At 46.4% G+C, this 27,693-nt stretch overlaps 1 protein-coding gene across 3 annotated transcripts; it reads left to right on the top strand.

Annotated features, from left to right (window-relative positions):
- The first annotated feature begins 749 nt into the window (after nt 1–749).
- Nucleotides 750–8,235, top strand: Decr2 (2,4-dienoyl-CoA reductase 2). 3 transcript variants are annotated; one of them, XM_057775365.1, is made up of 9 exons: nt 750–954; nt 1,903–1,971; nt 2,827–2,878; nt 3,684–3,819; nt 5,943–6,067; nt 6,139–6,232; nt 6,411–6,515; nt 6,984–7,201; nt 7,515–8,235. In XM_057775365.1, exons 1-8 carry the CDS (start codon nt 875–877, stop codon nt 7,199–7,201), a joined length of 879 nt encoding a protein of 292 aa, XP_057631348.1. In that variant the 5' UTR covers nt 750–874; the 3' UTR covers nt 7,515–8,235. The 3 variants fall into 3 exon arrangements, with proteins under 3 accessions (XP_057631348.1, XP_057631347.1, XP_057631349.1); XM_057775364.1 differs by having other exon boundaries at nt 7,511–8,235; XM_057775366.1 differs by lacking the exons at nt 750–954; nt 2,827–2,878 and having other exon boundaries at nt 1,940–1,971; nt 7,511–8,235.
- Nucleotides 8,236–27,693: the final 19,458 nt, after the last annotated feature.

Genomic DNA, 27,693 nt, shown 5'->3' with positions numbered 1-27,693 from the left:
GGAACAGCAGAGGCTTACACTTCAGCGGCTACTCTCATCTTTCTCTCAAAGCAGCCCAGACACTAGAGAGCAACCTGCACGCCAGACCTGGTGTGGTCTGTGACAGCGACCGCTGCTTGATACAGCACGTCACATCTCACCCCGGATCCTGAAGTGGCTAACACAAGTAGCTGATACACATGACCGCTTCGGAGGCTAGCTGACAAGTCATTTCACTTTTCAAAATCTTGACGATGGAACCCAGTCGTGGGTTCTCAGCACCGGTCTGCCTGAGCAGCTTCACGAGAATCTGGATCCCTGCCAGCCACCAAGAGGGTCACTCTGGGATTTTTCACCGGGGCGAGCCACGCGAGGGAGCTATTGGATTTGCAGGCTCCCGATCCTCTCGCACTGGGAGGGAGTGTCCAAGAGGCAGAGCGGTGCACGTCAGGAGTCCCGACTTCCACAGTTGCTACGACAGCGTCTAGCGAGCCTGGGTTCTTGGATTAAGCGGCAGCACCGACATCCAACTGGGAAAGGACTGGGGGCGGGAGGAGTGTGTTTAACAGGCGGGAGCAGCACACTGCGTCAGCGTCTCCTCCCACAGTCCCAGCAGGCCGCGCGCCACTATGGGCGGGGTGTCCGCGGGATGGAATGGGAAGAGCTGGAGGGCGGGGATAGGAAGGCGTGGAGGGACCAGACACCTCCTTGTGGGCGGGGCCTCCTTGCGGGGAGAGCCTGGTGGGCGGGGTGGCGCGGTCGTGGGACTCTGGTCCTGGATGTTTCTGGGCTCTGGGCGGAGCGAGCAGCTTGCAGAGCGCAGTGCGCAGCCTGGAAAGGTAGGGTCTGGTTCCCAGTTTTACTGCCCTCGCCACTCCAGCCGGCACCCAGCGTCATGGCCCAGCAGCCGCCCGACGTTGAGGAAGACGATTGTCTTTCTGAATACCACCACCTCTTCTGCCCGGACCTTCTCCAGTGAGCTAAAGCAGGGAACCAGGGAGCGATCCGGGGTTGGGGAACAAGGTTCAGAATGGAACCGCTGCTGGATGTGACAGCACAGAGGTCGGGTGCTCAGTACCCTGCTTCTGGGCGATCATAGACCTGAAGTTTCTTGGGGTTCCGGAAGGATGGGATGAGGGACTGAGTGAGGAAGCCGGTTCGTTTTGAAAACGTCTCACCTGAGACCTTACTACACAGGGCATTTTAGGTTAAATAGTCCCCTTCAGCCCCGAACTTCTAGCCCAAGAATAAAAGACTTTAAAGATTGCAGTTTTGTGGCTAGGGATTTTCGTCGAAACCTGTAAGACTCCATCCTCTGTAGGAGCATATTCCTTTCACAGCCGCAATGGGTGAATGTTCATGGGCTCAAAGTCCTCCTTTGGCCACCTATTTACCCTCTGTTTACACTGATTTATTTATTGACTTAATTTGTTTAGTTTTGGTTTTTCTAGACAGGGCTTCTCTGTGTAGACCTGGGTGCCCTGAAACTCTCTCTCTCTGTAGACCAGGCTGGCCTCCAACTCACGAAAATGATCATTGCCTGTCTCTGCACCCCCCCCCCCCAGCGCCTCCAGTTCTGGGATTAAAGGCATGCACCACCACTGCCTGGCCAGTGATTTATTTATTGAGACAGAATCTCATGTAGCTCATGCTGGCCTTCAACTCCTGGTTCCCCTGCCTCCACCTCTCAAGTACTGGACTTACCGACATGCATCCTCCATCCGGCTAAAACATTGGTTTTAAAGTAGATTCTAGGGGCTAGAAGGACAGCTCAGTGTCTCAGAGCACTTACTGCTCTTTCAGAAGACTCAGCTTTGGACCCTAGCATCCACACAGGACTACACCATCTGTAGGCACATGGGCAAAACACTCATAGAGACAAAATAAGTAACTTAAAAATGACTACGTTTTCCTTTTTTGAAGGGACAAGGTGGCCTTTATCACAGGTGGTGGCTCTGGGATTGGCTTCCGGATTGCTGAGATTTTCATGAGGTACACACTGCTCTGGGACCCTCCCTACCACTTTACTTTCCTTTGAGTGGACCCTAATGGATTTTGGGGAGTGGTTGAGTGCTGCCCTGGGGGGAAGACAGCACCTTTGGAGTCTCCTAGAGGTGGATGACACTGTGTGACTAGCCTCAGCGCTTCACAGGCTATGAGGGGGCTGCTACGGTGGCGGAGTGTCTCTTGGGACAGGTCTGTGGCATCAGGAGAGGCTTAGGGACTTGCTACTGAAGCTGGTCAGGCGGAGGCAGAAGAGCCCTTCTCCAGCTCTCCCCAGTGCTCTACTTTCCACAACCTGAAGTGAATCCCACAAGAATTGATTTTGACTCCAGGTAGTGCCCTGTTATTTGAAGCTTTATGCAATTCCTTCTCAGCAGAACAAAGGTCTGTGTGTTATCTGATCATGAAGATTAGATAAGTTAGTGCAGTTTTTGTGGAACCTGTGTAGCGGGTAGTCCCCATTGTCACCATGAGGCTCCCTCTCTCAAAATGGGCTCTCTGTCCTCCATGCCAATGTCCCAGCAGCCCCTGCACAGGTCTGGGATTGGCACCAGTAGCCCGCCACACCTTCTCTGCCATGTACACGGTATCTGGGTTAGAATACCCCAAGCCAGAGACATAGCGCAGAAACCTAGGAGTGGGCAACCATGGTATCCAGCAGCACTTTCAGAATTACTCGGCCCTGCCTGAGTCCCTCTGCCTACTGCCAGTTATGTTTCAGCCTTGATTTATACCTCGGCCTCAGAAGCTCTCAGGGGAGTTCCTTATAGAGTACTGCCTGGTAGGTGCCCCCAGGGTGTGTCCCTCCTACTTGCCTCCTCAGGCTGCCATCTGCTTTTGCAGGCATGGCTGCCACACTGTCATCGCCAGCAGGAGTCTGCCAAGAGTGACCACGGTGAGGAAGAGAGAAAGACTGGGGTTCTGAACGTGGGTGGGGAAGAGTCCTGGGGCCCAGGGTCTAAAACCACCTAAATCTGTTTCGTCTTGTGTAGGGAACTCAGTGAAAATGGACTGTCAGAGATACCGTTGCCTTGTTTGAGACCAGTCTGATCTACAAGAGCTAGTTCCAGGACAGGCTCCAAAGCTACAGAGAAACCCTGTCTGAAAAAACCACAAAAAAAAAAAAAAAAAAAAAAGAAAGAAAAGAAAGATACCTTTGCCTTTTCAGAAGTGTACTTATTGGGTCACGTTTTTGGAAGTAATATGGTTTCAGAATTCTTTTTTTTTTTTTTTTTTTTTTTTTTTGGTTTTTCGAGACAGGGTTTCTCTGTGGTTTTGGAGCCTGTCCTGGAACTAGCTCTTGTACACCAGGCTGGTCTCGAACTCACAGAGATCCGCCTGCCTCTGCCTCCTAAGTGCTGGGATTAAAGGCGTGCGCCACCACCGCCCGGCTCAGAATTCTTCAGTAGTATTACCAGCATTGTGAAGGCCCTCATCCCACCCATCTATGTCCAGGGGAAATGCCCACAGGGTAGGCAGACGGTGGGATCTGGGACAGACGACAGGCAGATGACAGGTTACAGAGAATTCAGGATATCTTATCAACATCCACCAGGGGTCATGCCCCCAGGAGGTGGCTATTTTCAAGCCAAGGCTCCGTTGGCAGGAATCCTAGCATAATGTATCATTTCCATAGAGGTCTGAAGGCTGCTTCTCCAGGCTGAGGCTGCTAGCCAACCTTCCTGCTTTCTGCTGCCTAGGCTGCTGAAAAGTTGGTTGCTGCTACGGGAAGGCGGTGCCTCCCTCTGTCTATGGACGTCCGAGTTCCCCCAGCTGTCATGACTGCTGTGGACCAGGCACTGAAGGAGTTTGGCAAAATCGACATCCTTATTAACTGTGAGTCAGCAATAAGTGAGATCTGAGTCTTCTCAGAGGTCGGTAGTGCTGCTTGGAAGCTCCAGGACTCTGTTGCCAGGGGCAGGGATGTGCCAGAGAGCCTAGGTGCTTGTCCTGGCTCAACTATGGCCTCACAGTTGCCGGAGGCAAGACTCAGGCTGCAGGCTCTGGCCTGACAAGTTTTGCTCTTTCCGAGTGGTGGATCAGTAAACCTAATCTACACTGGGTGCCCGGTGAACCTGAAAGTCACAGTTCAAGGGTGTTCTTGGGTACTGAGATTTCCACTGTAAAAAAGGGGCTGGTAGCTGGGCGGCAGTGACACACGCCTTTAATCCCAGCACTAGGGAGGCAGAGATAAGCGGATCTCTGTGAGTTTGAGGCCAGCCTGGTCTAGAGAATGAGTTCCAGAACAGGCTCCAAAGCTACACAAAGAAACCCTGTCTTGGAAAAACAAAAAACGAACAAAACAAACAAACAAAAGTGGGGTGGTGAGGTGGCTCAGTAGCTTAGACCTCAGTCATATTCCTGGGACAATGTGGCTCAATTTTTTTTTTCCTGAGACAGGGTTTCTCTGTATAGCCCTGGCTGTCCTGGAACTCTGTAGACCAGGCTAGCCTTGAACTCCCCTTGAGATCCCCTTGACTCCAAAGTGTCACCAAGACTAAGCCTTAGGGCACCATGCCAGCTAAAGACTCTGTTTTCTTTTTCTTTTCTTTCCTTTTCTTTTTCTTTTTTTTTATCTGGTTTTCTCTGTAGCTTTGGAGCCTATCCTGGAACTAGCTAGCTCTTGTAGACCAGGCTGGCCTTGAACTCATAGAGATCCACCTGCCTCTGCTTCCCGAGTGCTGGGATTAAAGGCGTGCATTGTTGAAGGAGCTGTGGGCTGCGTTCCTGCCACCCAGCTCCCGGCTGCCTGGCTAGTTTATGCCACAAAATAACGACACACAAACTGTATTCTTATAAACACTGCTTGGCCCATTTCTATTAATGGGTGTAGCACCACGAGGTGCGCTTACCAGGAAGATTCTAGCCTACATCCATCCTGGGTCGGAGCTTCATCGCGTCTGCCCTGGAGAGCAGTGGCCTGGCATCTGTCTGAGGTGTCTTCCCTCACTTCCTCTTCCTCCCAACATTCTGTTCTGTTTACTCCACCCACCTATGTTCTAACCTATCAGGGCCAAGCAGTTTCTTTATTAATTAACCAATGACCTTCCTCCATCAGTCCATCAGTGCACCAACACCACCCACCCTAAGACTTTATTTTCAAATAAGGTCACATTCACAAACACTAAAAAAAAAAAAAAATCTTTTTTTTTAATTTTTTAAAAATTCTTTTTGTATTTATTTGTTTTAGTTTTTCGAGACAGGGTTTCACTATTTAGCTCTGGCTATTCTGGAACTCGCTTTGTAGACCAGGCTGGCCTCAAACTCACAGAGATCCATCTGCTTCTGCCACCCAAGTGCTGGGATTAAAGTCGTGTGCCACCACTGCCCCCAGTCTACTATCTATTTTTGTGAGACAGAATTTCCTGTAGGCCAGGCTGGGGTTAAACTTATTGTGGGCTTGAAGTTACCCTTGAACGCCTGATCCTTCTGCTTCTGCCGCAAGTGCTGTATCCGTACTTGGTTTTAGAACTTCTTGGCATCTACTCTTCTATCCTATGCCTATTGCCCAAGAATTTCCTCAAGTGCTCTGAGCCCTGCCTTGGCCAGCTTAGACCTCTTTGAAGGTCTCCACGCTCTGATTGCCCACAGAGAACAGGCTCCTGTCTGTACTCTTTTTTTTTGGGGGGGGGATTTTCGAGACAGGGTTTCTCTGTAGCTTTTTGGTTCCTGTCCTGGAAGCTCTTCTAGACCAGGCTGGCCTGGAACTCACAGAGATCCGCCTGCCTCTGCCTCCCGAGTGCTGGGATTAAAGGCGTGCGCCACCACCGCCCGGCTATCCTGTCTGTACTCTTGACAGGGCTCGCCCACCAGCGCCCTGTCTTCTCAGGGCTCAGCCCACTAGGGCCATGTCTTCTCAGGGATCAGCCCACCAGCGCCCTGTCTTAGCAGGGCTCAGCCCACTAGCGCCCTGTCTTCTCAGGGCCACAGCCACCAGCTTTCCCCTCTCTTTTCTCCAGGTGCAGCTGGAAACTTCCTGTGCCCTGCCAGCGCCTTGTCTTTCAATGCCTTTAGGACTGTGGTTGACATCGACACCATTGGCACCTTCAATGTGTCGCGAGTGGTTTATGAGAAGTTCTTCCGGGTGGGTATCCTTCTGGTAGGGGCCTTTCCTCCTGTGGTTACCCACTCAACGTCATCCCTTGTATGTTTTAGGACCACGGAGGAGTGATTGTGAACATTACCGCCACTCTCAGTATGCGGGGCCAGGCGCTACAGCTCCATGCAGGCGCTGCCAAGGCAGCCGTGGGTATGAGAGATTATCCTCTTGGTGATCCCTGGAGGCTGATAATCTGCACATGAACTTGGTCCTAGCCGTGGGCACTGTAGAGGCTAGGCTTGATCCTGAGCTCCCTGTGGTTTTTAGGCCACCTCGCAGGCAGCATAGCCTGACGATCTCCCCTCCTGTGCGCATTTCTTCCATGCAGACGCTATGACACGACACTTGGCTGTGGAGTGGGGTCCCCAGAATATCCGTGTCAACAGCCTGGCTCCTGGTCCCATCAGTGGCACCGAGGGGATCCGGCGATTGGGTAAGTCTTTTTGGGAGTTTGGGACACCCACCAAAGCTTCTCGAATTGTAGCAGGGTTTAAAACATTCTGTCTTCAGCTAGGCAGTGGTGCTGCACGCACTCAAGAGGCAGAGGCAGGCAGATCCCTGAGTTCGAGGACAACCAGGGCTACACAGAGAAACCCTCTCTTGGAAAACAAACAGAAACAACAAACATTTTGTCTCATTCCAGTCAAGAAATTATCCAAATGTTTGGCCTTCTCCCTTGTCTAACTTGGCCTACTCTTAGGGTCTCCATACCCTCATTACCCGGAAGGTATCACTTTCCCTCCTGTGGATTCTGTGTCAGTCTGGTTCTGTTGCTCTTCTGCTAGGTCCTGGTAGAACAACTCCCTTTTCCAGATGTGGGTCAGGCAGAGTGCTGGCTGGGGGAGCAGCGAACACTGTGCTCTAGGGGCTGACTGGGTCCCCACTTCCTATTGCCTTCCAGGGGGCCCCCAGGACAGTTTGAAATTAAAGGGTCTTTTAAGCCCTCTGCAAAGACTTGGAAACAAGACGGAGATCGCCCATAGCGTGCTGTACCTGGCCAGCCCTCTGGCTTCCTATGTCTCAGGGATTTTGTTGGTGGTTGATGGTGGCAGCTGGATGACATTCCCAAATGACATCAAGCCACTGGCAGAGTTTGGATCTTCCTCTGCTAAGCTCTAGGTAACAAACTATTCCCACTTCTTGGGGTCCGCATGTCCTTGGATACCCCCAGTTTACCGGGTCAAGTGCAGCAGGTTTTCTTGGGACCCTGCCCCTGTTGCACAGAGGGCCCTGTCTGGTGGGCAGAGCCGGTCTCCAAGGCTGTGAAGGAAATGGGCTCCTGGCACTGGGTTTTCCTCAGAGAGGGTTAGTCTGTTCCCTTTTGGAGGGTTACAGCCTTGCGATTTCCCGCTGTAGTCTCTGGAGTGTGGAGGTTACAGGAGTACATAATGGGATACAAAGTTTTCTTTTCTTTCTTTTCTTTTTAAGATAGGATCCCTTGTAACTCAGGCTATCTTCAAGCACACTGTGTAGCTGAAGGTGAAGATGATTTTGCACTTCTGATTATCCTGTCTCTACCTCCCAAGTGTTAAAATCAGAAAAGAGCCACCACGCCTGTTTTTTTGCAGTGCTAAAGATCACACCCAAGGTATCATGTTTGCTAAATCAACACTGTATCAACTGAACTATATCCTCTGCCCCAGGATGCATATTTTGACACACAAACATTGTATTTTTTTTATTTTTATCTTTTTCTTTTTTTTCTTTCTTTTTTTTTTTTGTGGTTTTTCGAGACAGCATTTCTCTGTAGCTTTGGAACTTGTCCTGGAACTCACTCTATAGACCAGGCTGGCCTTGAACTCACAGAGATCTGCCTGCTTCTGCCTCCCAAGTGCTGGGATTAAAGGCATGCGCCACCACCACTCAGCGTATTTTTAAAATTGTATCCAGAAGGCAGTATTCTTCATGGAATACTGCCTCCTTCCTCACAGAGGCCTATAGTCACAGCAGAAATGTTGAATGTGAATTTGGAAATCCTAGCCATCTAAACCTTACACTCTGGTGACCAAGCTGTTACCATAGTTTTCCTCTCCAAAGCCCACACCCAGTGCGGGTGGGACCAGGTTGTGAGCCTAGCCTAATGCTTGCTCATGGGGTCTGAAGAGTTCCTATGATCTTGTCAGAGAAAATTGCGTTATCTTTTTAAAAAGAATATTTTTAATATAATGATATCTATCATTTGGAATTTGTAAGTTTCTAGAAAGAAAATTAAAAATTTAATTCTATCAGTGAAATAGGGAGTTGTGTTTTCTGTCTTTTTTTTCTCCAAGACGGGGTTTCTCTGTGTAACAAACCTAGATGTCCTGGAACTATCTCTGTAGATCAGGCTGGTCTCAAACTCACAGAGATCCGCCTGCTTCTGCCTCCTGTGTGCTGGGTTTAAAGGTGTGCACCACCACTACCACCACCTGACAGCTTCCTGATTTCTTACCAAGGGATTCCAGATCAGAGGGAGGAGTGGCACTGTGGCTATCTTTGTTTGGGGGTGGGGGGGATTCTGTCACTGGTCGGCTGGCCAATTGAGAGGAACGATTTGGTCCCAGAGACGGGGTTTTCATTGGGATGGGTCTTACTGAGGAAGAGGCCCACGTTTCGAGGAAGCAAATAACAGTGGCTGTAAACAGCGGCTTGTGATTTTGCTTAGGTTCCTCTTTTGTTTTTTTAATATCTGTGCACGACGTTTTGCATTTTAATAGACCATAAAGAAATTCTTATTATCTGGTGCCCAAAGTGGGGCATCCCATGGCTCCAGGGCTCCTGGTGCGCATGTACTCCTTCCCCACTTTCCCGGAGCTCCCTGTGTGTGCTTTCCCAGCGTCCCTGCATCCACCACCACCACCCCACCCCCAGCCCCTGCGCTCTCTTCGCTTGCCTGCTCTATGGTCTAGCCGCTTGTAGCCATTGGGTGTCCTCCCGAATTGACTCTGACCAGCTCCCACAGGCGCTGTGGCAAATTCTGGTCTTTGAGCATCCATCCCTTGGCGTGTCTACTCACGCCCACACCCAGGGGTTCTGCACATGAACTGGGTAGAGTCTGGCCCAGCATCTCTGAGCATTCGCTCAGCTTACTGAGCCTGAGCTATCTTGGCGCCGCACCTGCACCACCTGGTGTTCAAACATCGTCACTACATCTAAACACCTTCATGCTACTTACTCATGCTTCCAGGGAAGGCCACAGCCCAGCCCTCTGAGGAGCAACACCCCAACTGATAAGATACTAGGGAACTTGCATCCACCTTTTGTGAAGCAGTTGTCAAATTCATGGGCCACTCAGAACGGAATTATTCTGCAAGGCTGGAAAGATTTAGTTACAGCAGCATTGGAATCTGGTCCTCATTGCAGTAGAGAACCTGGTGGAGAGAAGAAGGCAGGGTCACCGAACAATGAGCTAGGGTTAAGGTTATAAGATTTCCCAAGATCAAAACCTTGGTGAGGACCGTTATGTTGATGTGGAAAGACAGATTAGATTTGATCATCACACCTTGGCCCTATGCCATACAGGGGCTTGGAATGCTAGACATAAGACTGAAGAGTCAGGAATGACTTTCTTTTTATTTTTTATTTTTTTAATTTTTCAAGACAGGGTTTCTCTGTAGCTTTGGAGCCTGTCCTGGAACTAGCTCTTGTAGTTATTCGAATTTACAGAGATTCGCCTGCCTCTGCCTCCCGAGTGCTGGGATTAAAGGCGTGCGCCACCACCGCCCGGCAGGAATGACTTTCAAAAAATTACTTGGAGACAGTAACTGACTACAGACCCCAACTGGATTAACAACTGAAGAACTAAACAGCCTATTTGAAACCTTACAAGGCGCACATGTGGATCATTTGGATCCAGAACTTGACTGTATCCTAGTTATTCTGCCTTTCACTCATTCTCCTGCTGAAATACCTATGCAAAGAGAAGATAATATTCCAGAATGGATATTTTTGGCACAAAAACAGAACAAAAATTAAATATCTATGCAGAAAAGGTTTCTGAATTGTTTCTAAAAAAGAAAAATTAAGAGTTCGTCAATTAACGGGGATGGACCCAACGGAAGTCCTAGTCCATTTTACTAAAAAAAAAAAATAATAATAATTTCCTCTTTGTGGGTAAAAAAATGAACATTGGCAATGAGCTTGCAGTGATTTCTTTTTTCTTTTTTAAATATTTATTTATTTGTTATGTATACAATATTCTATCTGTGTGTATGCCTGCAGGCCAGAAGAGGGCACCAGATCCCATTACAGATGGTTGTGAGCCACCATGTGGTTGCTGGGAATTGAACTCAGGACCTTTAGAAGAGCAGGCAATGCTCTGAACCACTGAGCCATCTCTCCAGCCCCCAGTGATGTCTTGAGAGAGATTAGCAACAAATATCCCAAAAGCAAAAAATTTCAATTTATAAAAAGAGCCAATTTTACATTGTACAGGGAACACCAATATCTGGAACCCCAACATTTTACACTGATGCAAACAAATCAGGAGAGTTAGGTTATAAATCAAGAAATTTAAGTGGCTCAAAGCTTTTATGATTCTGTTCATAATTATATGCTATTCTCAGGGTATTATGAAAAATTCAAAACTTCTTAATATAGTTACGGACTCTCTTTATTTTTTTAAATATTTATTTATTTATTATGTATACAATATTCTGTTTGTGTGCACACCTGCAGGCCAGAAGAGGGCGCCAGACCCTATTACAGATGGTTGTGAGCCACCATGTGGTTGCTGGGAATTGAACTCAGGACCTTTGGAAGAGCAACCAGTGCTCTTAACCTCTGAGCCATCTCTCCAGCCCCATATGCAGAGTTGTTTCATGTATTGAAACTGCTGAACTTATTCCTGATCCAGAACTGACTTTATTATTTATTCAATTAGAAGAAATAATCAGAAATAGCTGGGTGGTGGTGGCACACGCCTTTAATCCCAGCACTTGGGAGGCAGAGGTAGCAGATCATTGCAAGTTCAAAGCCACCCTGATCTACAGAGTGAGTTCCAGACAGCCAGAGCTACATAGAGAAATCCTGTCTAACAAACAAAAAACTAAAAAAACAAAAAACAAAACAAAACAAAAAAACCCTAAAAATAAAATTAGAACTAGAAATCATCTTTTGTATGTAGCATATGTCAGATCCCATAAGGGTCTACCAGGTCCTCTAGCATAAGGTAATGATAAAGTTGACAAGCTATTATTATTGGTAGGAGATGGGCTAAAAGCCTCAAAATTTCATAAGAAACACCATATTAATAACAAGGATTTGGAAAAAAGCTTTTCTATCATTTGATAAGTCGAGGAAATTATAAAGAAATGCCCTGCTTGTTCTTTATATAACCAAACTCCACCACCTGCAGGAATTAGCCCAAAGGGTACGCAAAGAAATGTAATTTGGGGCTGGAGAGATGGCTCAGAGGTTAAGAGCACTGGCTGCTCTTCCTGAGGTCCTGAGTTCAATTCCCAGCAACCACATGGTGTCACACAAACATCTGTAATGAGATCTAGCGCCCTCTTCTGGCCTGCAGTCATACATGAAAACAGAACACTGTATACATAATAAATCTTAAAAAAAGAAATGCTTAATAAACAAAATGGGGGTAATAAAGACCCCTGATATAGGTTGCACAATGCTTTATTGACTTTAATTTTTTTTTTTTTTTTTTTTTTTGGTTTTTCGAGACAGGGTTTCTCTGTAGCTTTGGAGCCTGTCCTGGAACTAGCTCTTGTAGACCAGGCTGGTCTCGAACTCACAGAGATCTGCCTGCCTCTGCCTCCGGAGTGCTGGGATTAAAGGCGTGCACCACCACCACCCGGCTCCTGAATAGCTTTTAAGGACTAAAACTTCATATTGCACAATTAAACAAGCTGAATAGGGTTGAGATGAATGGGTAGTATCTTAAGCAAAACCAGGAACGGATGTGTTCCTAGGGGATGCTGAGTAAGAAGCAGGGTCTGCAGGTTATAGGCGTGTCTGAGAACTGCAGCGCCCCTGGGAGTGAGTTCCCAGGGTGGCTGGTGAAGAGAAGGACCTGGCTGCCATGCTTAGTGGGTCTGCTGCCTGTGAAGGCTGAGTTGCAGATGCACAGTTGAGAAGGCAACATCGCCTAACTTGGGGTCTGATTGAAAAGAGTGTTCTGGTCAGGCAGTGGTGGCACACGCCTTTAATCCCAAAAGTCCGGGAGGCAGAGGCAGGCAGGTCTTTCAATTGGTGACCAGTCTGGTCTACACAGTGAGGTGTTTTTTTTGTTTTGTTTTGTTTTGTTTTGAGACAGGGTTTCTCTGTAGCTTTGGAGCCTGACCTGGCACTAGCTCTATGTAGACCAGGCTGGCCTCGAACTCACAGAGATCCACCTGCCTCTGCCTCCTGAGTGCTGGGATTAAAGGCGTGCGCCACAACCGCCCGGCCTAGCAGGGGTCATTCTTCTATTGACGAGATCAGAAAGGCAGACAGTGGGTTGAGAAGGTCAGGTTTCTAGTGGCATTAGTTCCAACACACCCCGTCTAGCTCACGGACCTGGCTATACCCTGTGGAAATATTTTCCAACATAGCAATTGGTGAAGAACTATATTATCTTCAACGATCATGTCAGCGATCTCTGAGACCCCTTAACAATGTCATGGTGTGCACCTGCAGGCCCAGCACTTAGGACATTGAATTAGGAGGATGGTAAATTTGAAGCCAGCTTGGGCATCAGAGTAAGAAAAAATAACAACACAACAACAAGGCAAAAATAAAATTTCAGAAGAATTTTATTTATTTATTTATTTTTAATATTTATTTATTATGTATACAATATTCTGTCTGTGTGTATGCCTGAAGGCCAGAAGAGGGCACCAGACCTCTTTACAGATGGTTGTGAGCCACCATGTGGTTGCTGGGAATTAAACTCAGGACCTTTGGAAGAGCAGGCAATGCTCTTAACCTCTGAGCCATCTCTCCAGCCCAAGAATTTTATTTATTATTCTGGGGTAGTAGAGGTTGAACCGAGGAGCTTATTCATGCTGGGCAAGCATTCTACTGCTCAGCTCCGCCCAGCTCTTACTGATTTAATCACATGTATATACACACATACATATGTACGTATATGTGTGTATGTGTGTGTTTTGCCTGCATGTATTTATGTGCATGTCTGGTGGTCAGAAGAGGACACTGGATCCCTTGGAACTGAGGTTACAGGTGGCTATGACCACCATGTAGGTACAGGGAACCAAACCTGCGTTGAACAAGTGCACTTAACCCCTAAGCCATCTCTCCAATGCTCCTAGGTCTTTTTTTTACTTCTTATTTTGAGTCAGGTCTCACTAAGTGCTCTAGACTGGCCTTGAGCTTGTAATTCTCTTTCCACAGCCTCAGTTGGTTTTTTTTTTTTTTTTTTTTTGTTTTGTTTTCTGTTTTTGGCTTTTACAACTAGGCCTGGCTGCCAGAAGAATTTAAAATATTCTATGCAGTTAAATGTTTGTTCCTGAAATGTTCCTTTGGTGGTGGGTGAATGCAGTTCTCTCTCTGCCTTTTTCTTTTTTTTTTCCAAATGATTTATTTCATTTTATGTTATATGCTTTGGCATGAAGGTATCAGATTCCCTGGAACTAGAGTTACAGGCAGTTGTGAGCTCCCATGTGGGTGCTGGGAATTGAACCTGAGTCCTCAGGAAGAGCAGCCAGTGCTCTTAATCTCTCCAGCCCCGCCTGTTCTGTTTATGTATAGTTTCAAACGATGAAACATCTTCTGCCTTGTGTGTGTTTGTGTGTGTGTGCACGTGCGTGCATGTGTGTGTGTGTGTGTGTGTGTGTTGTGAAGGAAATTAATCCAGAGCCCAGCACATGCTGGACAAGTACTAGCCCACTAAGCCACACCCCAAGACTCAGAAGATGAAACTTTACCACCCTTGTAGACATCAGAGGTAGAAATTGAACATCCTGGATGTCTAGACATCCACTCAACAGACAGCTCCAGAAAGCTTTCTGACCTAGTTCACATAAAAAAATTACCTGGTATGGGAGAATTGTCTGTCAATCATGTTATAAATAAATGCTGATTGGCCAGGCAGGAAATATAGGCGGGAAAACCAGACAGGAAGTAGTAATGATGCAATGAGAACAGGAGAATTCTGGGAAGGAGGAAGTTGATTCCTCCCACTCCTGCCCAGACCACCGAAGCAGCAGAATATGATCTACCCTACTGAAAAAGGTACTGAGCCAGCCACATGACTAACATAGATCAGAAAAATGGGTTAGTCAAGATATAAGAGTTAGCCACTGAGAGGCTACAGCTAATGGGCCAATCAGCTTATAATTTATGGAGACCTATGTGTGATTTTCTTCTTTTTTTTTTTCGCCTGCCTCTGTCTCCCAAGTGCTGAGATTAAAGGTATGTGCCACCACTGCCCGGCCTGTGATTTTCTTTGCGGCTACACAGTTGTGGGGTACCGGGCAGGACAGAAAACCCCAACAAACAATTAGCCAGCCCCTCATGTTACAATTACCCTTCCTGGGCCGGGCGGTGGTGGCGCATGCCTTTAATCCCAGCACTTGGGAGGCAGAGGCAGGTGAATCTCTGTGAGTTAGAGACCAGCCTGGTCTACAAGAGCTAGTTCCAGGACAGGCTCCAAAGCCACAGAGAAACCCTGTCTCGAAAAACAAAAAACAAAAACAAAACAAAACAAAACAAAAAAAATTACCCTTCCTGAGTTGGGTGTGAGGTACAGGCAAAGCTCTTGCCCACTGTCCATAAGGCTTCGATGGTCCCCAGTACAAAATAATCCAGAGCCTTTTAGAGAATGGTGTTTGTTTGAGGAAGGGTCTTGCAATGTAGCCCACTGGCCTTGAATTCATGATTTTTTCTCAGTCTCCTTGTTCCAGGATTATAAAATTTTGCTACCATGTGTGTTCTAAATCCACAATTAACTACTTCATGAATCTTGGATTTGTTTGCTTTTTCAAGACAGGGTTTCTCTGTAGCTTTGGAGCTTATCCTGGAACTCGCTCCATAGACCAGGCTGGCCTCAAATTCACAAAGATCCTCCTATTTTTGCCTCCGGAGTGCTGGAATTAAAGGCATGTGTCACTAACCAGCTGTTCTTTTGTTTTGTTTTGTTTTGTTTTTTTGAATTTTTCGAGACAGGGTTTCTCTGTAGCTTTTTGGTTCCTGTCCTGGAACTAGCTCTTGTAGACCAGGCTGGCCTCTAACTTACAGAGATCCGCCTGCCTCTGCCTCCCGAGTGCTGGGATTAAAGGCGTGCGCCACCACTGCCCGGCTCATTTGTTTGTTTGTTTGTTTATTTATTTATTTTGCTTTTCGAGACAGGGTTTCTCTGTGGTTTTGGAGCCTGTCCTGGAACTAGCTCTTGTAGACCAGGCTGGTCTCGAACTCACAGAGATCCGCCTGCCTCTGCCTCCCAAGTGCTGGGTCATTTGTTTTTTTAATGCTGTTGTTTTGGTTTGGTTTTTTGAGGCAGTCTTGTCTGTGTAGCCCTGGCTGTCTTGGAGCTAGCATGGCTATCACAAGTTCAACGCCAACTTGGCTACAAATTGACTATTGGCCACTAGGGTCACATAGTTAAAAACCTGTCTTAAAATGGACAAAGTCTGTGTGGGGGGAGGGCACACACACCTTTAAAGTCTGCCCTTCAGAAACTGAGGCAGGTGGATCTCTGTGTGTTCGAGGCCAGCCTGGTTTACAAAGGGAGTTCCAGGACAGCCAGGGCTACCCAGAGAAACCCTGCTGGATTGTATTTGTTGAATGAATAAACAAATCATCAGTATTTATTCATCCTGTGCCTTGGTTTGAGCCATGCCGGTGATTTCTTATCCACAGACTACAAATGAAGGCCTGGCTGTGTTTATCTTTGCCTATCCTGAAAACAGAAACCTTAAAATTGCCCAAAATAAACAGTGTTAATGTGGAGGGGGTTCCTTTCCACTGATTTCTGTTGCCTTGGTAACTTGGAGCACCCAGCTGTGGCTTCTGTGTGCTACAAGATCTGGCACCAGAATCCATTTTCTCACTGGGGGATTTTCCCAAGCACCAGGACAGGGCCACGGAAGTATAGGAGACAGGGGGAAGGTGATCTCCCTCAGTTTTCTTTTCTTTTTCTTTTTTGAGACAGGGTTTCTCTGTGTAACAGCCCTGGTTGTCCTGGAAATCACTCTGAAGACCAGACTGGCCTCAAACTCACAGAGATCTGCCTACCTCTGCCTCTCAAGTGCTGGGATTAAAGTTTTTTATTAATTATGAAAACTCAGCCTATAGCTTAGGCTTGTTCCTAACTAGCCCTTACAACTTTGATTAACCCATTTATATTAATCTATGTTTTATCACATGGTGTTACCTCTCTTCTATCCTGCAGCTCATTTCCTCTCTGTGTATCCTGGCTTCCCTCATGCACCTAGATTCCTCTCCTACTTCCTCTTGCTCTGCTTGGAAATCCCGCCTATACCTCTTGCCTTTGGCTGGTCAGCTCTTTATTAAACCAATCACAGCAATGTATCTTCACACAGTGTACAAACATCCCACAATGGTGTGCTGTCAGTTCTCGCCTTTCTTTGTGTGGTTTCGGGGATCACACTCTGGTTGTGAGTCTGGCAGTGGTTTCACCACTGAGCCATCTTGTTGACCCCTGAAGATGACCTCTTCACTTCAACGTTAAATTTTTTTGATTAAATTTATTTTAGTGTATGAATGTGTTGCCTGAACGTAGTACCTACAGAGGCCAGAAGACACCATCAGACTCCCTGGTATTGGAGTTAACAGTGGGTTAGCATGTGGGTGCTAGGAATTGAACCCAGGTCATTTGAAAGAGCAACCAGTGTTCTTTTTATTATTATCTGACTTTTTATCTTCTCTCTGCCTGTATCTATGTGGGCTCACTGATTGAGTGGAAGGGATACAAGATAAAATGATATTTTCTACCTGGTCTACAAGAGACAGGCTCCAAAGCTACAGAGAAACCCGGTCTTGAAATATCAAACCAAAAAAAAAAAAAAAAGATATTTTCTAGAAAGCCACATTAGCCATAACTTTTTTTTGTTTTTTTTTTAGCCTTTGAGACAGGGTTTCTCTGTGTATCTCTGGCTGCCCTGGAACTCACTTTGTAGACCAGGTTGGCCTCAAACTCACAGAGATCCGCCTGCCTCTGCCTCCCTGAGTGCTGGGATTAAAGGCATGCGCCACCACAGCCTGATTTAGCCATAACATTTTAAGGCCAACAGATATTCTTCTAACAGCTCATGAGACAGATAAAATTATATTTTAAGTTTAAATTACTGTGCTTAAGAAGCATGTAACACAAAAATGCCTCTAATCGGACAGACAACTTCCTGGAATGCTGGGAGCTGTTGTTCCGGTAAGATAGTAAACTACACGGTTTTGCTTCTGTCCTGCAGCGGATGTGTGGATTACAGGTAGGTGGGATGCACGTCAGGATGTGTGCTTGCCCTGATTGGATGAAGGCGGGATAGATGTAGCCTTGTGGGTTTTGCCTTTACAAGCCCCTGACTAGTGTAATTTGCTGCCCTACTCTGGGAAACCCGGGTGTGGGCCTGGTCAGTGTCCATCATCCAGTATCTAATAAAGCTTGCTTTAATTTGGCTCACAGTTGTGGTAGTGCCTTATTCTTGCCAGTGGGATCAACCCGGCGTCGTTCCATCCTTCCCGTGGGACAGATTAAACCTGCTCTGTCCTGATGAAGCTCTCCAGTGAGTGTGTAGGCAGGCAGTGATGGGCGTCTTGTCTGTCCCTGCTTCTGTGCTGAGGTTCTGAGTGCACAGCAACATCTAGAACGCTGGACAAGTGGACCTCCGTCAGGACTTCCCAGACTGACTACAGCTGTGAGCGGGGCGTGGTCCCCTGTCCAGCTGTCTTCTGGATATATCAGGCTTTCACGGGGATACAGGCAGGTCTCCCCTACTCCTGTAGCTCTAAGGAGAGCCCTGGATCCTTCATAGCCCCTGGACTATACTAATCAGAGCTTGGGGAAGGTGTAGGATGCAGAGCTGCAGGTTTGGGATGGAAGAGCCTGAATCAGACTTCAGTCACGCTGGCACTTGACAAGCTATGCCCTCGCTTTGGGGGGATACAGTTCCTTCTGCATCCTCTCTTGTGACCATATGGATCTCAGTTCCCCTGCTCTGACGCCAAGGAAGCATGGAAATCCAACGTGCGGCTGTGAGATGGCAGCCAAAGAAGATAGGAGGAACATTTGTTAAAAATAAGAAGAATTGGGGCTGGCAAGATGGCTCAGTGGTTAAGAGCACTGACTGCTCTTCCAGAGGACCCGGGTTCAATTCCCAGCACCCATATGACAGCTCGCAGCTGTCTGTAACTGCAGTTCCAGAGAATCTGGCTTCATTATACCCATGCACATGAAATAAAGCTAAACAAGTATGAAGAATTGCTGAGCATGGAGGCCCATAGAAATAATCTCATTGTTCAGGATTGTCAAGATTTAAAGGCCAGCTTGAGCTACAGAGTAAGAGATTTTCAAAAAACAAACAGGAAATATGGCTGGACATGGCAGTACATACTTGTGATCCAGATCTCCAAAGGAGGAAGTAGGATCATTCAAGATCATTCTCAGCCACGTTGCCAGTTCAAGGCCAAGCTGGGCTAATTGAGACCTTGTCTGTAAATAAATAAATAGATTATATAGATAAATAAGTAATAAAATTGACTATGAAACGAGGTGTGATGGTGCCTTTACTCCCAGTACTTGGGGGGCTCAGAAGGGCTGCTAGACCTTTGAGGCCAGCCTGAGCTAAATATAGAGTACCATGCCAATCAGGGCTACATAGCAACTCTGCTCAAAAAAAAAAAAAAAAAAAAAAAAAAAAAAGAATTAATTTAGAATCCTTGCACATGTAATTACATGGTATTTGGGTAATGAGGAGGATGGGAACATTCTCCAGCCAGGGCAGAAACTGCCCGGTGCTCTAGAGAGGAACTTCTGATTTGTGGATACACCTCTCCAGCAGGCAGCTCTGCCCCAGGCTGTGTGTGTGGGAAAGGGTGCTGAGGGAGGGGCAGGGTGGTGGGTGGAAAATGTGGGGGCTGGAGTTACTGTCATCCCAGGGAGACAGGGGCAGGTGTGAGCAACTTCAGCATGAGATGTTAAAATAGGAAAGTCATCCATCCTCGGGCTGAGTCAGGAGGAGTTGAACTCTGCTTTACAAACTCACACGCTATTTTTACTCTAAGAAATGTGCTTTGCCAAATTCAAAGGTGAGAAAAAAAAATCCTTCCAACTAAATTAAACATCAGTAAACATGTCAGGCTCTGTGTCCTTGGCTGCTGGGGGCCCCAGGGCCGTGTCAGGTGGACCTAAAATTGACTTCTCACTTACGGTTGCTCGTCAAACACACGATGTCAAGATTATAAAAAGTATTTCACGTTGGAGAGATGGCTATGTGGCTAAGAGTACTTGTGCTCTTCCCGAGAACCTGAGTTCAGTTCCCATCACCCACTCAGGTGGCTCACTGGGAACTTCAGTGCCAGGCCATCCTACACCCTTGTCTGAACTCCTGAGGAACCCACATGTATGTAGCATGTAATCACACACACACACACATTCATTTATTTACTTTTTATTGATAGGGACTCAATATGTAGCCCTTAACTGGCCTGGAAGGTGCCATGTAGACCAGGCTGGCCTTGAACATGTAGAGATTCGCCTGCCCCTACCTCCAGAGTGTTGGGATCAAAGACATGTGCCACCATGCCTGGCCACACAAATTTTTTAAAAAAGTATTTGTTAGGCATCATTTGTTTACAGTCTTTTTTTTTTAATATTTATTTATTTATTATGTATACAATATTCTGTCTGTGTGTGTGCCTGAAGGCCAGAAGAGGGCACCAGACCCCATTACAGATGGTTGTGAGCCACCATGTGGTTGCTGGGAATTGAACTCAGGACCTTTGGAAGAGCAGGCAATGCTCTTAACCTCTGAGCCATCTCTCCAGCCCCCTTGTTTACAGTCTTGTAGAGATATGAATAACATGTGGTAAACTGGACATATATAGAATTCTGATAACATGTCAACAGCCCTGAAAACATATCAACAGGATGCTGTGCTGAGTGTGGGCCATATTCTGGCTTTTTACTTGTGTGTATGTTGTTGGTGACTGAACATAGAATATACATGCTGAGTATATTCTCTACTACTGAATGCACCCCAAGCTCTGCTCTTATTTATTGATATATCTGGTAAATCCAAGTAACTTTTTTTTTTCCAAGTCAGGGTTTCTCTGTCTAACAGTCCTAGCTGACCTGGAACTAGCTCTTGTTGACCAGACTGGCCTCGAACTCACAGAGATCTGCCTGCCTCTGCCTCCCAAGTGCTGGGATTAAAGGCATGTGCCACTACCACCCGGCTAAAAATTATGTTGTACAAGAGCTAGTTCCAGGACAGGCTCCAAAACTACAGAGAAACCCTGTCTCGAAAAACCAAAAAAAAAAAAGAGGCAAGCAGATCTCTGTGAGCCAGCCTGGTCTATATACTACAGCCAGGACAATATAGAGAGACTCTGTCTCAAAAAACAAAACAAACAAAAACCATAAAACTTACATTTTTTTATTTTTTTTTTCTGGGGCAGAGACTTGCTACATAATCTTGCTTTGCCTTTTAGCAAGTTTTATTGCTATGTAGTCCACCAGGCTGACTTCAGACTCCTAGAGACCCACCTGCCTCTGTCTAATGCATGACAGTCTAACATTACATTATTATCTTGTGTGTTCTGTGTATGTGCACACACGTGTCTGTCACGGGATGTGTGTGGAGGACAATTTGCAGCTGTCAGTTCTTTTCTTCCACTATGTGGTCATGGGGATTTAACATAGGTTGCCAAGTTTCGTGACAAGTACTCTTACCCACTGAGCCATCCCACAATCCCCCAAGAAGAAAGACATTCATAACAAGCACCTAGATGAGTTTTCTCAATGTAGGCACAAATAAAACAGAAAAACTACAAGGTAAACACCTGTCTTACTTTTTTATTGCTGTAATAAAACACCATGAGCAAGGCAACTTACAAAGGAAAGTATTTAATTTGGGGCTCACAGCTTCAGAGGGTTAGAGTCCATGACCCCTGTGGCAGGTAACATGGCAGCAGACATGAAACAGGCAGGAATGACACTGAAGCAGTAGTGAGAGCTTACATCATGAGGCAGAGAGACACAGCCCCTTTCACAAGGCCACACCTCCCAATCCTTCCCAAACAGTTCCACCAACCAGAACTGGGTATTCAAACATGAGTCTATGGGGGATCATTCCCATTCAAACCACCACAGTACCCTAGTAGTTACTTTTTTCATTTCTGTGAGAATACCTCACAGACACAATTTAAGGATGGGAAGATTTGGGGTTATGTTTTTAGAGGGCTCAACCCAGGGTTGTTTGGTCCCTTGCTCTCCTCTCCACAGAGCATAGCAGCAGCAGAACAGACTCTTACCTCATGGCAGACTGGGGGAAGGGGGAAGATAGACAGACAGATGGGATTACAGGTGTGCTTAACTATGCCCAGCAGGGCAGCTGATAATTTTACATCCTAAGTATTCTAGTAGTGTCTTAGGGTTTCTATTGTCGCCACAAAACCCCATGACCAAACAGCAGGTTGGAGAGGAAAGGGTTTATTGGGCTTACACTTCCACATTGCTGTTCATTACCAAAGAAAGGACAGGAGCTCAAGCAAGGCAGGAGCCTGGAGACAGGAGCTGATGCAGAGGCCATGGGGGGTGCTGCTTACTGGTTTGCTTGTTCTGGTTTGCTCAACCTGCCCTCTTACAGAACCCAGGACCACCAGCCCAGGGACAGTACCACTCACCATGAGCTGCCCCCCCCCATTAATCACTAATTAAGAAAATGCCCTGCAGCTGGATCCCTTACAGGCAATTCCTCAACCAATCGCCGTCCTCTCTGATGACTCTAGTTTGTCAGGTTGACAGGAAACCAGCCGGTATCTAGAGTAATCTCTAGTGCAAATGAGAGCAAGGACCAACCCGGAGCATCCAAACAACACAGGCAGTTGAATACTCACCGGATCAAGATGCTAAGAACCCCTTGTTGAAGACGCAACCAGGACCGAGAGATGTAAAGCTGGAATGGAGTGGATGCATCTTCCATGCGGGCTAGTTCTCATAACAACAGCAAGTCTATGCAGGCTACTTTGGGAGAAAGTCCTGAGTGGTCTCTCTTAGTCATGGGTCGTGAATACTACAGATGAGATAGGCCCACCAGTACAATTGTGGCAAATCTGTTGCGGGGATAACCAACTATTTTCTGATTGGAATTGAGACCCACCCCACAGGAAGGAATTCACATCCAGTACTATAAATTGGTCTAAAGCCTGTGGCTGAAGTTGGCATGTTGGTGCACACCTTTGATTTCAGCACGGAGGGCTCAGAGGCAGGTAAATCTGAGTGTGTGTTTGAGGCCAGCCTGATCTATGTAATGAGTTCTAGGACAGAACAAGCTAGGTAGTGACACCCTGTTTCAAAATACACACACACACACACACACACACACACACCACACACAAACCAAACCAACCAACCAACCAAACAAACCCAAAAAACAAAATAAAGCCTGTGGCTGTGGGCCCTGGGGTTGGGTGGCAGGGAGATACTTCTGTTGTTTTGCTAAATGGCCATGTGACTGTCAAACTTCCTTCTAAACATTCCTACATCTATGCCCATAGATAAGTGCTGTTCTTACTCTGCAGCGATTCAAGTAGCCTCCTTTATCTATCAGCAAATAGTAGTCACTGGAGACTCTTAACTGGTCAAAGTGTTGATGATAACTTACCTTGAATGCTCAGCCCTAAATCTCACCCCCTCCAAAGTTCAAGAAATACGGCAGAGAGGGCAGAAAGAGTGTAAGAACCAGAGGATGAGGAGGAGTACTGTAGAAAGCTGTTCTCCGGATATGACCTGACCACTGCGTGCACAGACTCAGAACAGCTGTGATTATCTGCACACGATTGTGCCCATCAACATTCTATGGATGGGTCAGGGGCTTATTAATTCCCACTGCTCCCTGAGGGAGAGAAAGAAGGTATTATTTTCCAATGGTGTAGCCATTGGTAAACGGCCCATGTTTTGATAAATAACCCCTTTTGTGCGAGGACTTTCTCTCAGTGGTGGCAGGGTCACTAGGTAATATCTAAGCCTTCTAAGGTTCCAACTACAAACCAAAGCTGGATTCCACCACAGTTCACCACAGAGAACCAATGCGTTTATTAGGCTTGCTGACAGAGCTTGGGGAAGGGCCTACAGGCGGGAGTGAGGGTGATCCCAAAGCAGCCACTGTGGAAGGTCTGCACCCAGCACAGAAGAAGGCTTCCCCTCAGGCCTCCTCCTCATCGGAGATGAAAAGGATGAAATGTCAGCAACAGCAAGCAAGCCAACCACGATGGATGATGAATGGTTTGCAAGCTGACACAGCTAGTCTCATGAAGATGACAGTTGCTCTGCTCTGAGGAGAAGGCTGTACAAAAACTTAATGTTTTTTGTTTTTGTTTTTCTGAGGCAGGGCTTCTTTGTGTTCCTTGGCTGTCCTGGAACTTGCTCTGTAGACCAGGCTGGCCTCAAACTCACAGAAATCCACCTGCCCTCTGTCTCTTGAGTGCTGTGATTAAAAGCATGTGTCACCACCGCCCAGTGAATTTTTTTAAAAAAAGAAACAACATTGCTGATCTCTATAGCTACTGAGAAATCCCGTCTCAAAAAACAAAAACAAACAAACAAAAAACAAAGCAAACAAAACAAAACAAAAAAATAACCAGCATCATTGTCAGGCTTGCACCTGTAGTCTCTTTCCAGAAAGCTGAGACAGGAGAATCTTGAGTTCAAGGCCACTTTGGGATACGTGGTGTGATCCTATCTCTTTTTAAACTGTTAATTATTATGATAATTATGCGTGTGAATGACATTTTTGTGGGGTGCGTGTCTGACAGCACAAATGTGGTCTTCATAAAGAGGACTCTATGGAGTCAGTTCTCCCTCTGTCTTTATGTGGGGTCCAGGGCTTGCACCGAGGTCATCAGCCTTGTGCAGGAAGCACTTTGCCTACTGAGCCAGCGTCATCAGTTTGTGATACCACATACTAAAAGCCAAACACACTGACCATCACCCATATGAGAATTTGTGGAAGGTGATGTATATTAATTTGATTATATGTAATAATTATTTTACTGTAGAAATAAAAAATATTGTAGAAAGGCTGGAGAGTTAAGAGCTCAGGAGTTCAGAGCTCTGGCTGCTCTTCCAGAAGACCCAGATTCAATTCCAGCACCCACATGGCAGCTCACAACTGTTTGTAACTCCAGTTCCAGGGAGCCTGATACCCTCACACAGGCAGACATACGTGCAGGCAAAGCATCAATGCACATAAAATAAATAAATAGTCTTAAAAACAACAATAATAATATAAAAAATTAAAAAACTGTACAATTAAAATGTGGCACACACTTGTAATCTCAATACTTGGGAAGTGGAGACAGGAAGATCAGGGGTTCAAGAAAATACAAAATGAGCTTGATGTCCTGTTCTACAGGGAAGACACATCTAGAAAATTAAAAATTAATTTAAGTGGCTAGAGAGACTGCTCAGTGTTGAGGACAGTGAGCTATGTGGCTAACCTGGGTTTGGTTCTCAGCATCCAAATGGTAGTTTACAATCTCTGTGACTTCAGCTTCGAGGGATCCAATGCCCTCTTCTTACCTCCACAGAAACCAGGCATGTATACAGTGCAGCTACATATATACAGGCAAAATACACATACATTTAAAATAAATCTTTAAAAATAGCTGGGTGGTGGTGGCACATGCCTCTAATCCCAGCACTGGGGAGGCAGAGGCAGGCGATCTCTGTGAGTTTGAGGCCAGCCTAGAGAGTGAGTTTCAGGACAGGCTCCAAAGCTACAGAGAAACCCTGTCTCGAAAATCAAAAACAAAATTTTTTTTCCCCAAATTTGTAGGAATCTAAAATTGTACAGACTCTTTGTCAAATACTCTTTTTTAAATAATTTATTTTTATTTCATGTACATTGTGTATTGCCTGAATGTATGTCTGTGTGAGGGTGTTGAATCCCCTGGAACTGGAGTTTATAGACAGTTGTGAGCTGCCATGTGGGTGCTGGGAATTGAACCTGGATCCTCTGGAAGAGCAGCCAGTGTTCTTAACCGCTGAGCCATCTCTCCAGCAGCCCCAGATTCTTTTTATTTTATTTTATTTGTTTTAGAGCCTGTCCTGGAACTAGCTCTTTTAGACCAGGCTGGCTTCGAACTCACAGAGATCCGCCTGCCTCTGCCTCCCGAGTGCTGGGATGAAAGGTGTGTGACACCGCAGCCCAACTCAGCCCCAGATTCTTTAAATATGAAATGTACAGAAGGGTTGGGGCCTGCACTGGTTTAGCAGAGGGTTTGAGTTCAGTTCCCTGCACCCACACAAAGAGCTCACAGCTGCTTGTAACTGCAGCTCTAAGACCATCTGATGTCTCTGGTCTTTGTAAGCACCAGCACCCACATGCCCATAATTCCAAACACACACACACATACACAGTGTTAAAAATAAAAAAGTAAGGTTTAAAAATATGTGTAGGGAGCCGGGCGGTGGTGGCACACGCCTTTAATCCCAGCACTTGGGAGGCAGAGGCAGGTGGATCTCTGTGAGTTCGAGACCAGCCTGGTCTACAAGAGCTAGTTCCAGGACAGGCTCCAAAACCACAGAGAAACCCTGTCTCAAAAAACAAAAAACAAAACAAAACAAAAATATGTGTAGGGGCTGGAGAGATGGCCCAGTGGTTAACAGCACTGACTACTCTTCCAGAGGACCCAAGTTCAATTCCCAGCACCCACATGGCAGCTTACAACTGTCTTTAACTCCAGTTCCAGAGGATCTGAGACCTTCACACCAATGTACATAAAAAAAATATGTGTAGACTACATGAACCAGTCACCCTGCTACTATATCCTGGGAAAAGTGAAATTTGTGTCCATACTGGGTCTTCCTTTACAGGAAGTTCCTGCTTTGGAATGGCAGTCAGTGTGACTGGAATCTTTAGAGCAAAACCTTTGGCTCTGGCAGCCCCGAAGGTCTTGGCCACCCTTGCAGATATGCCAATTAAAGATGAAGAGTGGTGGGGAATAAAAGCAGAAAGGGGAGGAATTACCTAATCTGGCCACAATGGGAAGAATAGAGAATAAGGTTCAGTGACCTCCAAGTCCACCTTCCCGGTGGACATTAATTAGGGGTAAGTAGAGGATGAATGGGGGCAAGGGAAGAGGTAATCATAACTAAGCAGGCCTTGTCAGGGTGTGGTCTGATTGATCAGGTCTCAGTTCCAGTTCGGCAAGGTGGTCATGCATGCTATCATTGCTTTGGGGGAGCAATCTAGTTCTCATTGTGCTGATTGCCTTTGCTTCAGGGTGTGGCCTCACCATGCAGGGTCAGAGCAGTGACACACCTTTCTGCCTTCAATAGTGCCTATATAAGTCAATGCCTTTTTCAGCAAAGTGGCAGCTGGTGCTTCTTTTTCTTATTTGTTTTGTTTTATGTGTCTGGTCTGAGATTGACGTCAACCGTCCTGCTTCAGTCCTGTGGTGTGTACAACTGTGTGTGCCTGTGTTTGTGGAGGTCAGAAATTGACATCTTAAAAGTGTCTAGCGTCTTCCTCAATCACTCTCCACCTTATTTTGTGTTTTGTATGTATGCATGTATGTGTGCATGTGTGTGATGTGTGTGGCCTACGCACACGTGTGTGGACAGGTGATTCTGTGTGTGCACAAGAAGGTGGTGGCAGCTATCTTCTCTATTACTTTCTACCTTGGTTCTTTGAGCCCGGAACTCTTGATGAACTTAGTGCTTTAATTTTTCAGCTAGGCTGACAGCTACCTAACCACAGTGATCCTCCTGTCTCTACACTTTTTATGACTGGTGTTACAGGACGGCACAGGATCACACGTAACTTTAACATGTGTACTGGGGTCTGAACTTGGCCTTTCTGCTTGCACAGCAATTGCTCTCAACTACTGAGCCATTTCTCCTATATTATTTTTTGTTAATTTTAATATTAAGAAATGTTTATTTTATGTGTGAAGAGTGTTTCCTTGCTTATATATCTGTGTACCACGTGTATATCTGGTGTTGATGTTGGAGTAGGGAATCCAATCTGCTGGAACTAAAGTCACACCTGGTTATGACCTGCCATGTGGGTGCTAGAAACTGAACCTTTTTTTTTTTGCTTTTTGAGACAGGGTTTCTCTGTAGCTTTGGAGCCTGTCCTGGAACTAGCTCTTGTAGACCAGGCTGGCCTCAAACTCAAAGAGATCCACCTGCCTCTGCCTCCCGAGTGCTGGGATTAAAAGCATGTGCCACAACTGCCCAGCAAAGACAGTGTTTTTTAACTACCTAGTTTTCTCTCTAGCCGTCCACCTTATTTTTAGAGACAGTGTTTTACTGAACTTGGAGCTCACAGTTCAGTTAGGTTGGCCGGTTAGCATGTCACAGCGATCCTCCCGTATCTGCCGTTAGTGCTGGGACTGTAGGTACACACAGCGTTTTAGATGGGTGCTGCAGTCTGAACTCAGGCCTTCATAACTTCAGGGCAGGCAACTTACTGACCGAACAATCTTCCTGGCCTCTA

The sequence above is a fragment of the Chionomys nivalis genome, chromosome 7 (assembly GCF_950005125.1).
Source record: "Chionomys nivalis chromosome 7, mChiNiv1.1, whole genome shotgun sequence".
NCBI classification, from domain to species: domain Eukaryota; kingdom Metazoa; phylum Chordata; class Mammalia; order Rodentia; family Cricetidae; genus Chionomys; species Chionomys nivalis.
This window is presented reverse-complemented; position numbering and strand designations above follow the sequence as displayed.